Source organism: Aythya fuligula, chromosome 21, assembly GCF_009819795.1.
Source record: "Aythya fuligula isolate bAytFul2 chromosome 21, bAytFul2.pri, whole genome shotgun sequence".
Taxonomy (NCBI): Eukaryota; Metazoa; Chordata; class Aves; order Anseriformes; family Anatidae; genus Aythya; species Aythya fuligula.
Window position 1 is genome coordinate 377,090 of NC_045579.1, and position 14,230 is coordinate 391,319.

The 14,230-nt window shown below is 45.4% G+C and overlaps 1 protein-coding gene across 1 annotated transcript; it reads left to right on the top strand.

The window, feature by feature from the left end:
• Positions 1-99: 99 nt before the first annotated feature.
• Positions 100-13,181, top strand: ZMYND12 (zinc finger MYND-type containing 12). Its single transcript, XM_032201653.1, has 9 exons — positions 100-462; positions 628-731; positions 1,077-1,218; positions 6,452-6,623; positions 7,691-7,860; positions 9,260-9,382; positions 10,519-10,639; positions 11,628-11,773; positions 12,947-13,181. Exons 1-9 carry the CDS (start codon positions 100-102, stop codon positions 13,064-13,066), a joined length of 1,461 nt encoding a protein of 486 aa, XP_032057544.1. The 3' UTR covers positions 13,067-13,181.
• The last annotated feature ends 1,049 nt before the right edge of the window (positions 13,182-14,230 follow it).

The window sequence follows — 14,230 nt, forward strand, 5'->3', positions numbered from 1 at the left end:
AGCCCCCTTACACGCCCCCCCCCCCCGGTACCGAAGGGCGCCAGGGCGCGGGCGGCGGCTCGCAGAAGCGCCAGGTACTCGGCCAGCCCGGTGAACTCGATGGCCAGCAGCGCCCCGCTCTCGGCGGCGCGCCGGTACTCGCGGAGGGCGGGCAGGAGGCCGGGCAGGGCGGACGGCTCGGCGGCCACGCCGGGCGGCGGCCCGGGGGTGAGGCGGAGCGCGTCGAGCAGGGCGGGCCCGGGCGGCGGCAGGGCGCGGGCCCAGGGGAAGGCGGAGCGGGCGCGGTGCAGGAAGCAGACGCCGTACCCGGCGCCCACCAGCCGCTCGGCCGAGGCGGCGCCGCGCCGCCCGCTGCTGAAGTTCTCCAGGAAGCGCACGGCGCGCGCCTCCAGCGGCACCTGCGTCCCGCCCGACGTCACCAGCGCCACGCGCCGCCCGCGCGCCGCCTGCGCCTCCGCCCAGGCCCGCACGCGCTCCTCCGCCGCCGCCGCCGCCGCCTCCTCCGCCGCGCCGCCCGCAGCCGCCGCCGCCGCCATCGCCGCCGGCCCCGCCCCCGCCCGAGAAGCCCCGCCCCCCTCCTCCGAAAGCCCCGCCCCCTCGCGCTAAGCCCCGCCCTCACGCCGGAAGCCCCGCTCCGTCGCCCTGGCAACGCTGGAGCGGCCCCGGCGCTGCGAGCTGTGCGGGGCGGCCGCGCGGCTCCGCTGCGGCCGCTGCCGCCTCACGCACTACTGGTGGGTCCCGCAGCCGACCCGCGCTGCTCCCTCACCTCACGGGCCGGGCTCGGCGGCGGGGAGGCCCGGGTGGCTGCCGTGCCGAAAGCGGCGAAACCCAGCGGTAGCGGGGGGGCTGCGAGGGGTTCGGGAAGGGCTTTCGTGCCGGGATCCACCTGCGACTCGGCAGGACGCCGCTCCCTTCTGTGCTGAGCACGTTAAATGCTCTGTAATCAGGCTGAGTAACAGACGTTACGGGCTGGTGGCTGCTGTGAATAATTCCTGTGGTGAAAGCCCTGCAGAAACAATCTTTCTTTACATCATTTCCAAGTAAACAAAAATATCGTTCCCCCCTGGTTTTGCCAGTGATGCAGATCACCAGAAAGCCGACTGGGTTAGTATCCATGAGAAAATATGTCAGCTGCTGGTTCCAGTCCGCACATCCCTCCCTTTTCTCATTCCTGAAGAAGAAAGAAAACATGGAGTGGAACAGCTGGTGAAGAGGCAGGTATGTACAAGAAGGAAGGAATACCACTTCAAAGTGCTGCCGGCGAAGTTTAATTAGATCTCTTCTTCCTATACGTTGATGTGCGTTGTGTTGGGAGGGCATGCGGTTGGTTAATCAGTATCTGAAAAAAATAAGAGTGGAGTTTGCAACTAAAACTTCCTAATAAAAGGAGCGGGAGTCTCCTCTTTCCAATTCTACAAACCTACTGCCTTTTTAGCAGTCTTTATTCCTAGTTCTGAACTTCTTCATTTTGCTGGCCTGGCAGCAGTAGTCCTGCACCTCCTGCCTTGCAAGGGCAATCAGTAGTTTGTACATCTCCCCAATGAGACTGGGAACCAGTTTTGGTTCTTACAGAGTGTACTCGTCCTTCAGTGATGAGAGGGATTCCCCTTTCTCTGAGCAGGGTGTAAAGAAATAAAGTCCTCTCCCTTTGTTTACCTGGCCAACTTTAAATGCTCCTTCCCACTAACTGCGGTCTTTTATCTCTGCTTTGTTGGCCTCTTAGGAGTTGCAGATGTGCTGCTCCTTTCCAGCTGGGGAGGTTTTGAACTCTTTTTTGTTTATGGGGTGCAGCATCTGCCTTTCCACAATGTTGATAGAATAAAGTAACCCACCCAAATACATCTACCATTTAGAATGATCTTTTCCATAAAAAATAAATTATCCTTCTGTCGTTACATAACTCCAAATCACAGAACAGTAGGACAGCAGAACAACTGCTGTGTAAAATGGTAACAATCAAATGTTAACTGAGAAGATTAACATCATTAATCTTCTGGATTTTACACCCTGTATTGCTTTGAAGATTGTTTCTGGGCCAGATGCTAGTACTTTGGTGCAAGTGGCTCATTGCTGCAGTCAATACCTCTCTTGGGAGCATACAGAAGAAAAAAGGCTTGAAAGGGCTGGAAGCTGGGTGGACAAAAGTCCTGCATGGTAAAAGCTTGTGAAAGCTTCAGGCAACAGATTCCTTTAAGATTTGTAGGAATTAGGCACTGACAACACGGTTTGTTTTTGAAAATGCCATCTGATGGAAAATCACAAATAAGATTGTTGACTGAAGAAAGCGTGTTGTAACAATACGTCCTAGAAACCAAGAGGGTGGAAGTGACGATGTAAAAAAGGTTATGGATTTAAACATGTAGGATGGATTATAATCCCACTGTCTGGAGATGGGAAAGACATCCTTAGTATCAGAAAAACAGGCTTCACTCCTGACCCAAACAAACCCTTAAGTTGCACAACTGTCTTTCAAATTCTCTGAGTATTTCTATAATACGGGGTCAGCCTCAAGAAAAATGCAAAAGCATGGGGGTGGGGCAAACCAGGGAATCCTACTTTTTTAAGCTTTTCCAGAAAACTTTACCTACGTATTGAACATTGACATTGAACATCAGTCATTACATCTTTGATTTTATAGCAACTAAAGTTATGCTGTGTACATTACAACAGTTCACGTGACCACTGAGTCAGGGAAGTACTTTAGCTAGAAGCTAGTCATTTGTTTTTATTAGGTTCCAGTGAAAGCACCTGTAACATAGGGCTGATAGAGAAGTATGCAAAGGGAGAATCCCTCCTCTTGATTAGAGTGCACACCTAGGTTAGCATGCAGTGACTCCAAAAGTGCTGCTTGAGCCAAGGTTTGGATTGGCTTTGTAGGAAAAGCTACAGACAGCAAACGGAAATTGTTTTTCTAAGTGAAGATATTTATAGGATTTTTAACAACTATGATTGCATTTGTTCTTTGACCTTTGTCTCCAAACTATTTAAATAAAACACATTCTCAGAATGTTATATGAGGATACGCCTTGTCTTCCTTCTTTCCTAAGAAAGGAGTGAAGAAGTGGAAACATCTTGTTTGATACTTGCTTTCTCACACATTGAGACTGCAGCTCCTAGCCTACAAATGAGGTCTGCTTTTACATACAGCAAGGTATAGGGAAACTGCTAAACAAGGGTTGGCCTAGGTTGACTGACAAGCATCAGAAAAGCAGTATGGAGACAGTGAGAGTATTTAATGCCCCATCTTGCTGACTTCATTATTTTCCTATTCACAGAGCTAATAAAAATGCTCTAAAGAAGGCCTTTGGAGCTAAGGGAAGAGCTATGTGGTGTCCTCACAATCATAGAGAAACTATTCTGCTGAAAGCCAGCACATAGGTTTATTATTTTTTGAACATTTCTCTTGTACTTCACAAACTCCTGCACTGTGTTTATTTGAAAAAAACACAGCTTGAGCCTCTGTCAGGACACAGGAAAGCCAAAATGCCCTTTGGCCTAAGGGAAGGTGGTGCATTAAGCTGAGAGCCAGGAGGTTATGAGTTTCATACCTCATTATGTACTCCAAAACTTTGTTGATAGAAATCTGCTTTTGTCAACATAGCCGTGGGGGTGCCTACAGACAGCACCTCCAAACTGACAAAACTCCAAGTTTCTGTTTGTAAAATAGCCTCACCTGCCTTTGTGCTGTCAGTTTACCCCAGCCTCTGGGTGTGGGAAAAGAGTTCACACCGCAGCTACAGCAGTCCTCCAGCACTGATGCTAGCCCTGCTGATTGTGGGTTTTAACTCCAAGGACCCACGATCAAAGTGACTGGAAGCCTGACTTCCTCTTCAAATTGTGTTTTCTTCAAGCATGCCATCTTTATGGGTGCCTCTGAGTGAGGAAATGAACATGGCACAGAACCCCAGGTGTGCGCCCAGCCCCCTGTTCCCGCCTGGAGCAGAGCTGGGGTCCTCAGCCTCCTCAAACCCTAACTGAGGGAAAAACTGTGTGGGGGCATCTTCAGAGAGATCTCTGTAATTGCAACACACATGAAAAGAGCCCAGCGCTTGCAGGTCTCCAGGAAGGAGTGGGGCTAAACAAGACAGTGCAGGGCCAAAGCTAACGATGCCCTCTAGGCTTGCCACTGTGCTGCCTTAGATATTCAGCACTGCAGGGCTTCTGTCTCCTGCCCTTTCTCCTCCTGGGAACCGTGCAAGAGTCTAACCTTTAGCTTGTCCTCACTGCCAGTGTTTTAAGATAACTTACCTCATGGGAATCGGTGATCATCCTATTGACAAGGAGTAAAACGAGAATTATGCAGATCTCCAGCACCTCTCCAGATGACAATCTGATCATCAGAGCCAGCGTTGGTAGAACAAGTGGCAAGGACGGAAAAGACGGTCTGATAAACAGCAACTTTTCATTGTGTCTTGCCCTCACCATGTGCGGACTTTCACCTCAGCACCTGATCCCCCAACTCAGTTTGTGTTTTGTGCATATGCACTCCCTGACAAAGAGTCCCTCCCCAGCTTTCCTGCAGGCCCCCATTAGGTATCGGAAGGCTGCTGTAGGGTCTCCCCAGAGCCTCCTCTTCCCCAGACTGAGACCTTACAGCGGCCTTCCAGTGCGTAAAGGGGGTCTATGGCAAAGCTGGGGGGGACTGTCAGGGAGTTGCAGTGATAGGACAAGGAGTTAAGGCTTTAAACTAAAAGAGGGTAGATGTAGATTAGAGGTGAGGAGGAAATTCTTCACTCAGAGGGTGGTGAGGCACTGGCCTAGACTGCCCAGAGGAGCTGTGGCTGCCCCATCCCTGGCAGTGCCCAAGGCCAGGCTGGATGGGGCTTGGAGCAACCTGGTCTGGTGGGAGGTGTCCCTGCCCAAGGCAGGGGGTGGAATTAGATGAGCTTTAAGGTCCCTTCCAACCCAAACCATTCCATGATTCTGCATCTTTTTCACTCTCTATATGCTGATAGCTCAGGGGCTAGAGAGGGGGTGATGGTTGTGTTTCCATGCTCTTGGGTCTCCTTGTTGCAGCAGGGTTCTTCAAGGCTCTCATTTATCTGGAAAGCACAGTCCCTTTATCTCAGCTGTGATCTCCAGGATGCACTCATACACTGTCCTTGTGGTTCCCTGTCCCTGAGCCATTCTTTCACCTATGGCATGACTCTCTCTGATCACTTAAAGTTCAGTAAAATGCCTAAGCCATAACCTGTCCTCTAAAAGCACTGGAATTTGCTTTTTCTGCCCTCTGCTCAGTTGCAGCTGGAAAACCAGGCAACAAAGCAGAGCCTGCAAAGAGGTAAAGCATTATTTTCTGCGGGTGCTCGCTGCACAGGCAAGAGAAGATGCCTTGCTGCCTTACCATGGCAGCCCTGCTAGGCACACCAGCAATGAGGTTTCTGTGCAGGCAGCCTTCCCTCTGCACCACTTGTACGAAAAGCCAACACAGAAGTGCCAGGAGTTGGCAACAATTATGATGAAAGCTAAGAGAAATAGATAAGTAAGTATCCTGGCTCTTTTTTGTTGGCAACCCTTAGCCTGTTGTAAGGGCACAGCTTCTACAGTTGCTGGAGAGCACTTGGCAATGAATGGGCATTCAAATGGAGATACATGTACATTTTGGGAGTTGATAAGCAGATCAGGTGCTGCAAAGGGTAAAAAGACCAAATGCAGTGTGGACTGCTAGGAAGCAACTATACCTGTGAGAAACATGGTTTCTGACAGCAAACAGAAATCCTACAAAGTTGTTTGACCACCAAGCCGAGCTTGGGCAATGGAGACACAAGAGTATAATTCAATGCACTAGGGTTTTCTGACTTTGACCAGCTTTCCAGACTCTGTACCCAAACCGGCAGGCCTTCAGAGCCCAGAACTGGCCAGGAGAGGGTGAGGGGAAGCTGGCAACCAGGATGCTCCAGGATGCATGCAGGTATGCTGCTGTCCCGCCCTGACCTTACTCAGAGCTGCAGGGCAGTGTGCTGCAGCACTATGCGGTGAGCTCCCTCCTTGCTTCCAGACAGCATCTCCTGCAGCTGGAGCTGTGCCATGCTGGCACCAGCTTGGTAAACCATACGCTCTGCTGCCTGCTATGAGCCACTGTTATTATCGTCAGCAAAATCCTGCCGTAGCCCATTTGTCTAATCTTTTCTGTGGTCTTGTGATGATCATTTTCTGTGCTTCATAGCTTTTATTGCTACAACCTTATTAGTCTTTCTTCATAGGCCTCACGGATTCCTTGTCTCATAAGACAGCACCTGACCTAAGAGGGTGCCCAAAGCTGTTCTTACTAGAAATAGCAATGGAATCCAAGTTCTAATATGACAGCTTTAATTTCCATCTATTAATTACAGACACAGAAAAAATTACAATCGCTGTTAACAATTGGCAAACTTGGATGTAAAAAGAGACCTTGCATATTCTTTCTCCTTATCCCTTGCTCACTCTGTCCCACTATTATTTATCCCTGCAGAAATACATCATTGATCTTACATACAGCACAGCACAGAAGTTTCTTTGGGATGGAAAGCATGAAAAAGCAATGCCTGCAGCTTTGCATGCGTTGCGTTTCAGCACTGAAGTGTATGGCTCAAGTTCTGTGCAATTGGTGCCTGCTTATCTCCTCTTGGCTGAGGCCTGCATTGGTAAGCACTGGTCTAAATAGTAACTTTGGCAAGGACAAGATCTCCCTTGGATCAGATTTCTGGTTTCCTTTTACCATTTATCAGGGAAGGACCAGCTCTACATTTCAGCATTGTGCCATGTCTCTACTCTGCCCTGCCTCAAGGGCATTCCAGAGAGATTTGAGAAGTTACTCCCCATTTTCTGCGTGAGTCTGGGGAAAAGAATCACTCATCTGTGGTGAGAGATCAATGAAAGCAAATGAAATGTTTTCTCCGTCTCTACCGATTCCCACATGAGAAGCAGTATAAAATTTTATTGTTTACCTCTGTGGCTTCATAGAATTCTCAAAAGCATTAAATTCCCAAGGGTGGTTGGTTGGGCTGTTTTCTCTGGGAACCAGCACATTTCTGAGGCCATTGCATGAGAGGAACACCTCAGTTCATTCACAGAAGTGAGCTCCACCAGAAGCAGAGCTTTTTCTCATTGACTGCGTGCTTTAAAAAAAAATGTCAAGTTGGGATCCTCTATGCAGAGAACTGGTCTCCTCAGCTGTAAACATAAAGGACTGAGAAATTAAATTTAAACTTCTAAAATTAAAGGTTGGACTAGATGATCTTAGAGGTCTTTTCCGACCTGAATGATTCTATAATTACTGTAAACCATTGCTGTTATAGGAGTATCCACAATACTCTACTGGCAAAACTGAGCAATCTCAAGGATTGTTGTAAAATGGAGTGGCGAGGTAAGGGAAAAAGATCACATCAGTAATTCTAGTGTGATAATACACTAGTTGTTAGTTGCTGTCTGGAGCTAGCCTGTTTTGTACACATCTTTCAGAGGTCCTGAATGCAATACACAGTTTCTGGTTTCTCTCTTAGCTCTAGCCTGCCTGCAAGTTAGCTTCTCAATACCTACTTGACTGAGGAGCACTCTGAAAAGAGGGGAATGCACAAATTAGGTCTTCATGTCAATCTACAGCAAAGGGATAGCTGGCAGTATCCTCTGCATTTCTAAATATGAAATTATCTTCATCCTGCCTTTTTTTTTTCTTTTTTTTTTCTTTTTTTTTTTTTTTTTGTCATTTCAGGTGTTGGCCATCATCTGCAGGCATCTAAGTATCTCTCCCAAGCTCAGTGGATTGTCCTCAGAACTCCAGACTGCAGCACTGCAGTTCAGCATAGATTACATCGCAGTCTGGGGCTTCTCTGTGCTGCTGAAGGAAACTTTGAACAGGCTTTATATCACCTGGCAAATGATGTGAGCCAATTAAAATACAGCAACACTTCAATTTTCCTTCCTTCTCTAGCTTTTCCAGATCCTATAGAAAACCTCAGCAGACAGTTTTTTGGGAGTGATCTTAAGTACCATAAGAGTACATGTTAACAACACTTGACCTGTGTAGTCTAAGACACCTTTGTATCCATGTGTTAGCTAAAGTTGTGTTTTACCACTTGCCATTATTCTCTTGAGTGATACATAACTTGGCTTTACTAGGTCTGCTTATAAATTTATCTATCAGTTTTGTTATGGTCCTGAGATGAACAGGCATTCCTACCATAAATTGGTATAGTTGCCTTTTATTCAACAGATAGGTTTCTTTATATTTTGGCTGTCATTTTCCTTAATACTTTTCTGTTAGGTGACAATTCTCCATCATCCATTATTTAATGAATGTTTTACTTAACTATTTAAATGTCTGGTTCAATAACATGTTCCCCAATTCAATCTTTTTAGCCATAAGAGCAGTTTGTAAAATTTGAAGTCATTATTTCCAGCAGTGTTCTTTGGGATGCTTTGCCTGTTATTTAATCCCCCAAAAGGCAGATGGTCTCCATGACTTCCTATTTATGTCCCGTATAGCCTAAATTTATCCAGTGCAGAGTGATGTATACCAACTACTGTTGAATTTGATAGTAGCTTTTTACAACAGCTTTGTGTGGGTGTAAACGTTGACATAAGGTGGAGGAGAATTAGACACTTTCCATCCTAACAAATACAGCCCTGTCTTTGTTTAGTTTGTAAACCTAGAGATTCCCTGCTATGCCACTGTATTTTTAGGTTCCCTGAATCTGGTGCCTGAAAGGAGTAAAGTTATAGTTTTTTTTTTTACTATTAATGAGTCGCTGGCCTACATTAGAGCAGCCCAAGACCTGCTCGAATTCTGGCTGCGTGTCTGAGATCTGCTGAGAGTCACACGCCAGCTCAGAATAGCTGGAATGTACTACTGCAATGTACCACTGCCTTCCCACTTCCCTCCCCTCACTTTGGCTGGGGCTTCGGGGGGAGAAACAGCCTCCTGGCTCATGACTGGAGAGCTGAAAAGCAGCAGCAAGTTGTTCGTTTGAAGAGGAGAGACATGAGTTGCACAGTAAGAGGTGTGGGAAACCTGTTCCACTCTTCAGCAGGGTAACACACCATGATAAGGAATCATCTGCCCCAACTAGCAGGGATCTGGGGGTGTTGCATTCCTTTGTATAAAACACAAAATACAGGTTTTGTAGTAACATAGTTTATAGTTATAATTAGGTGTAACTAATGTTATAGTTACACAGAAAGACAGAATGCTTGCAGTATTACTAATCTGTAGTGAAAAATTTCCCAGGGTAGATATGAATGCTAAATTTCTGCATAATTATTTTTTAAATATTGTTTTCAGATTTACCTTGCTAGTTCTACATTTGGGCTAAAATCTATTGAGACCTCTGGAGGGTGTTTCCACATGGCTAATGTTTTCTTTCGCCAAAACAAAATGGACATAGCAGACTCACTGTATGCTGAGGTTAGTAAAACCAGTACTCATCCTGTATCTGTTTCTCTTTTTTTTTTTTTCTTCTGTGCACTTTTCAGTGTTTTCCTGTTTCTGACTGCCTTTAATATGATGGTCACTATATCAGCATTTTAGCATCAATCTCAGAAACTTTTCATACCTATATATTTCCCTGAGTTAAACCAGAATAGATAAATTCTACATGTGCTAAATATATGTATATACATACATACATACATACATACATATATATATATATATATATATATAAAAGTTGCAGTCTTCAGTTTTGGCAGCCAAACCTTGTTAAAAATAGCTTTACTACCAAAAGCTCCCCACAAAAGGTTAAAGACATACCCAGATGTCTTGGAGATGGTGGCCAGAGTTTCCCTAGTGAGGGAAGGGTGGAAGAGCAGCAATGGAATGTGAACAAGCAATGTAAAATTTAAGCAGAGTACCAGTGAAAAGTCTCAGTGATAAAAGCTTGTCAGCATGCAAAGCAAAGGAAGGAACAAGAAGAAATTCTTCACTATGAAGGTGGTGAGGCACTGGCACAGGCTGCCCAGAGAAGCTTTGAATGCCCCATGCTTGAAGGTGTTCAAGGCCAGGTTGGATGGGGCTTTGACCAACCTGATCTGGTGGGAGATGTCCCTGCCCATGGCAGGGGGTGGAACTAGATGTTTTTTAAGGTCCCTTCCAACCCAAACCATTCTGTGATTCTGTGATTCTATGATTCTGTGAACAGTTGTCTAACCAACATCATAACTGAAAAGAAAAAAAAAATCTTTAATTTGTTTAGCCTGATTTTCTGTGGTAAATGAGGCTGTGTCAGATAATGCAATCTGCCTCCACTCCCCTTACAAACATCCACCAAATTTGCTTTTGGTTAACAATTTAGTTAGATTTATTAGAGTCTGATGAAAATTAAAAGATAGAGCAATGAAATTCCAGCTTGTGCTCCCACTGGGAGAAGAGCCATCAGATCTCTGTGTGAAAGAGCCAGCTCGGCAGCAGCCGGCCCACTGACCAGCAAGCACTTGGGTTATTGTGGCAGGGGCATGCATTGCAGGACACATTGTTTATAGAATAATTAGTTGCTAAATGCCGTGTGTTCATACAAGTGAAATAATTCATTTACTTCCTGGTAGGTAACCGACATCTGGCATGCCTTTCTTACGAAGTCAGTTCAAACACAGGAGCAAATTCACAAGTCAAGAGCAGAAAAGTCTCCATTCACTGAGGACAAGGAAATCAGTGAAGACAATATGAGTAATCACCATTGCGCAAAAATGTTTCTGAGACAGGATTTTAAAAAAATCCATATATCTTAGTGTTCATATTTACTGTGTTGGGTTTTGCACTGCATTACTTTAGACCAAATTTAATCAGAATCATGGGTATTTATGCTTAGTGGATAGTGCTGGATGAAACAAGTGAGACCACTTTAGAAATGAGGGTGTTCAAGTGAAAACACAGCATTCTCCTTTTGGTTTACCTGCTCCTTTTCACAGCACTCCTGGCAGTGACTTCAACAATACAAGATTTTGTATTTCATGATTTTATTCCACTTGAGCATTCTTGTTTCTTGACAGCTCCTTTCTGTCCATTTAATTATGTGAAAGTGATATTTCATCTCACTTATGTAGGTTTCCATCTGAAGCAGTGGGACACAGTGGAATAGCATATGCTGATAATTGGATATATTAATCTGGAGAATACTCTCAGAAGAATAGCTGGGGAATCTCCCACTTGGACGTAGGGGAAGTTGCATGAAGCATTAAGAAATACGCTAGGTTGTATGGTACTACTCTACACTCCACTGAAGTGAAGTGACTAGGAAAAGACTAAGCTCTGTTCCTTGTCTTCTTTTAACCGTCTATGCTCCTAAGAATATTGTCAGAGAAGAAAAATGTTTCTGCAAATCTCCATGCCTGGCATTCTCTCAAGCAGTAGTTGCTGCAATGGGAACCACACAAGGCAGGGCTACATGATTCCATCTTTGGTTATGACAAGAGTATGAAAGTTGCTCTTTTCATACAGCTGTTTTGACTTCACATCCTTACTAAAGGCTAATCAACACAATTACTGACTGGATGAAAAGGTATCTGTTAATGGGTATGGAATTTGCATGGAGCTGGGATACCACATTGATGCTTGTAGTAGAACAGCTTTGATGTCTAGAAGAGATAATTAGTTAGTTTTGAATACATTATCTTGTATACATACATCCAACAAGTTTATTTCATTCTTGATGCAGCTGAAGCCCAGCAAGCAGAAGCAATTCAAGTACTGAATGCAGTACTAGACATCAGAGAACAGGCACCGAAGCAACAACCTGGTGAAACCGCAAGAGTTTTACATGCTCTTGCAATGCTTTATTATCTGGTTATGGATTTATCAAAGGTGAGTTTCACAAGGTGAAAGGGTGCAGGAGGGTTCCCTACCTCTGCTTCAGTGTTGGCCCCATCCCACAAAAGGAGGAACAAGCCAGTCCTGGCACCTGTCCTGAGTGCAAAACTGCCTTGGAGCACTGGATAACCTAAGGCAAATATGCCTTGGCAGCTCTGCATGAAGCCAGCCCATGATTTGCACCCTGTCAAAGTTAAAAAAAAAAAACACTGGATCTGTTTTGATCTCTGCCACACCATCCACAATGGGTCCAGTAGTTACTCATGTTTTCTAGGTTTGTCCTTTATCTGGGATGTCCTGGCAGTGTACCTGCCTGTCACAAGCCACATTTAGACATCAGTTTGGATGTTAAGCAGCAAAAAAAACATAGGTCTTGCATGTGTCCCTACTTGAGCAAGATTCCCTGCATCTACCATGATGTTTATGTAGGTTCACACTATCGGACCTTCTAATTCACTTTTGAATTTGCACTGCTTTATTTAAGAGATTGTGGCTACAAATTTCAGGTGTAACCAGTGTCCAGTTCTCTGCATTCAGAATAATGGATTTTGAGAAAGTGCTGAACACTAACCATCTAGAAATTGGGCCTTTTTGTTTGGGATAAGCAGTCAGAAACTCATGTTTCTTCTGCCTGTGATTTGAAGGGTGAAAATACAGATTATTAATGGTCTCTTTGTTCTACTAGAGAAAGCCATAGGATTTGGAAGACACAAAGAAACAAATTCAAATTAGAAAAAAGGCAAAGCTTTGTAATTGTGGGAATGTCTAGTCACTGGATGAACTGCTGAGGGAAGTGAGGGATTTAGTTCAAACTGAGTCAATACAGCTGTTTTTGCCTGAAATAGCTTTGATAACGTTCAGATGAACTGCTGTATCAGATGGGAGGTAATGATCTCCAGCAGGAGGAGCTGGGGTTAGTAATCTCTTCTGTCTGCACCACTGGATCCTAAATAAATAAATAAAATAAATAAAATAAATCTGTTGGCAGCTTTACTCTCTCCTCTAAAGCAGCTTGTACAGGTCACCCTCTGAAACAGGCAGCTGAGTGACTGGAGCCTGGATCTGATCCAGTGCAGCTATTCCAATGAGCCTCTGCAGGTATTTTAAGTGCTCCTTGAGAAAAGCCAAATTTCTGACAATTACATTGTCTTTTTTGTTTCATTCCAGGCTTATGAAATGGGGACAAAAGCCTTTGACCTGCTGAAACAACTGCCCCAACAAGAATCTCTAGAAGCCATTGGCCGTTTGTTAAAGTTGATTAACTCCAAGCCTTTTTACACAAAATAAGGAGCCCTTTCTACCAGGGCCAGGTCCTTAGCTACAGATCCTAGTTATCTAACTATGTTGCTGAAAACGATGAAAATACATTACAAGGCATAGGTCCTGTCTGCTATTGTCATCTTTCTAGATGTGTCCTTTTCCATCTCCAGGTGTTTGAAAGTTCAGCTTTGTGGTATTAGTTTATTTTCACATGCTGGTCAACCTCTGTAGACTGTTATGGAATAACAGCATGAGGGTGGGAAACAAAAGCACAACCATCACAAAATGCATAAATTGTTACCTACTTGCTTATGTAAATAAGAACAGCCTTTTACATCCTCATGTTGTCTGTTCAGAAGCTAAAACCAGCTGACATATACTTGTTACTGTTTTCCTCAATTTTCTTTTCACTTTCATGAGTGAGATACCATGGAGAGATATGGGAGGAAACCAGAGAAGGTCTTCACTACATTCCTAACTTGGGTGGTTGACACCTGCTCCCCTGAACATGGCTGGGCTTGCTCAGGTGTTTCACCGTTCTGTAATACCTCTCAGTCTCCAACCACGGTCTCACTTTTTGCAGCACTTCAAAGGAGTCTCATAGGTAGCTCTGGACAATGAGGGACTCATTTGTTCCACACGTGGGAGAACTTGCATCCAGGAGGACCCATAAGAACAGCATCAAGAGCTGTAAGCATGCTTGTCAATGGACTTGAGGCAAAAGATTAAAAAGCTAGCTAGCCTTTTAGCCAAGCAGAGCTTGCAGCCCAAAGAAGTGGCTTCTTCATGTCCAAGAGCTTGCCAGCACATAGGCATCCCGTTCTCTCTGGTGCCAGCCCCGAGAGGACAAAATCCCCTGAGTTGCTGTGTGCTGCTCCCCATAGGCTCCCATCAAACTGGCTGCCAAGCTCTCATGGGCTTCCTTGCAGAGCAGAGAAAGAAGAACAGCAGGGCACAGAGTATGTGTGACCCTTGGTGTATGAAGGCCAAGATGCATTAGAGAAGGGCTAGAGGAGCCCCACGAGAGCCAGCCCTGTACCTGGAGGCAGCTGCGCAGTGAGCTTGGTTCAGACCCTGAAGCATGTGACAGCTGGGAAAGAGGTTAAGGGAAACTTGCCCTGCTGCTGAGGTCTGGATTCAGCTGAGCGTTAAGCCCACGATTAATTCTCCTTTACTTCAGGAGGATTTATG

Excerpts from the sequence above, each read along its gene's own strand:
- ZMYND12 (XM_032201653.1), top strand. The coding sequence starts at position 100 with ATGGCCAGCAGCGCCCCGCTCTCGGCGGCGCGCCGGTACTCGCGGAGG. Across the intron at positions 1,219-6,451 it reads AACAGCTGGTGAAGAGGCAG|AAATACATCATTGATCTTAC; the intron begins GTATGTACAAGA and ends TTATCCCTGCAG. Across the intron at positions 9,383-10,518 it reads CAGACTCACTGTATGCTGAG|GTAACCGACATCTGGCATGC; the intron begins GTTAGTAAAACC and ends ACTTCCTGGTAG.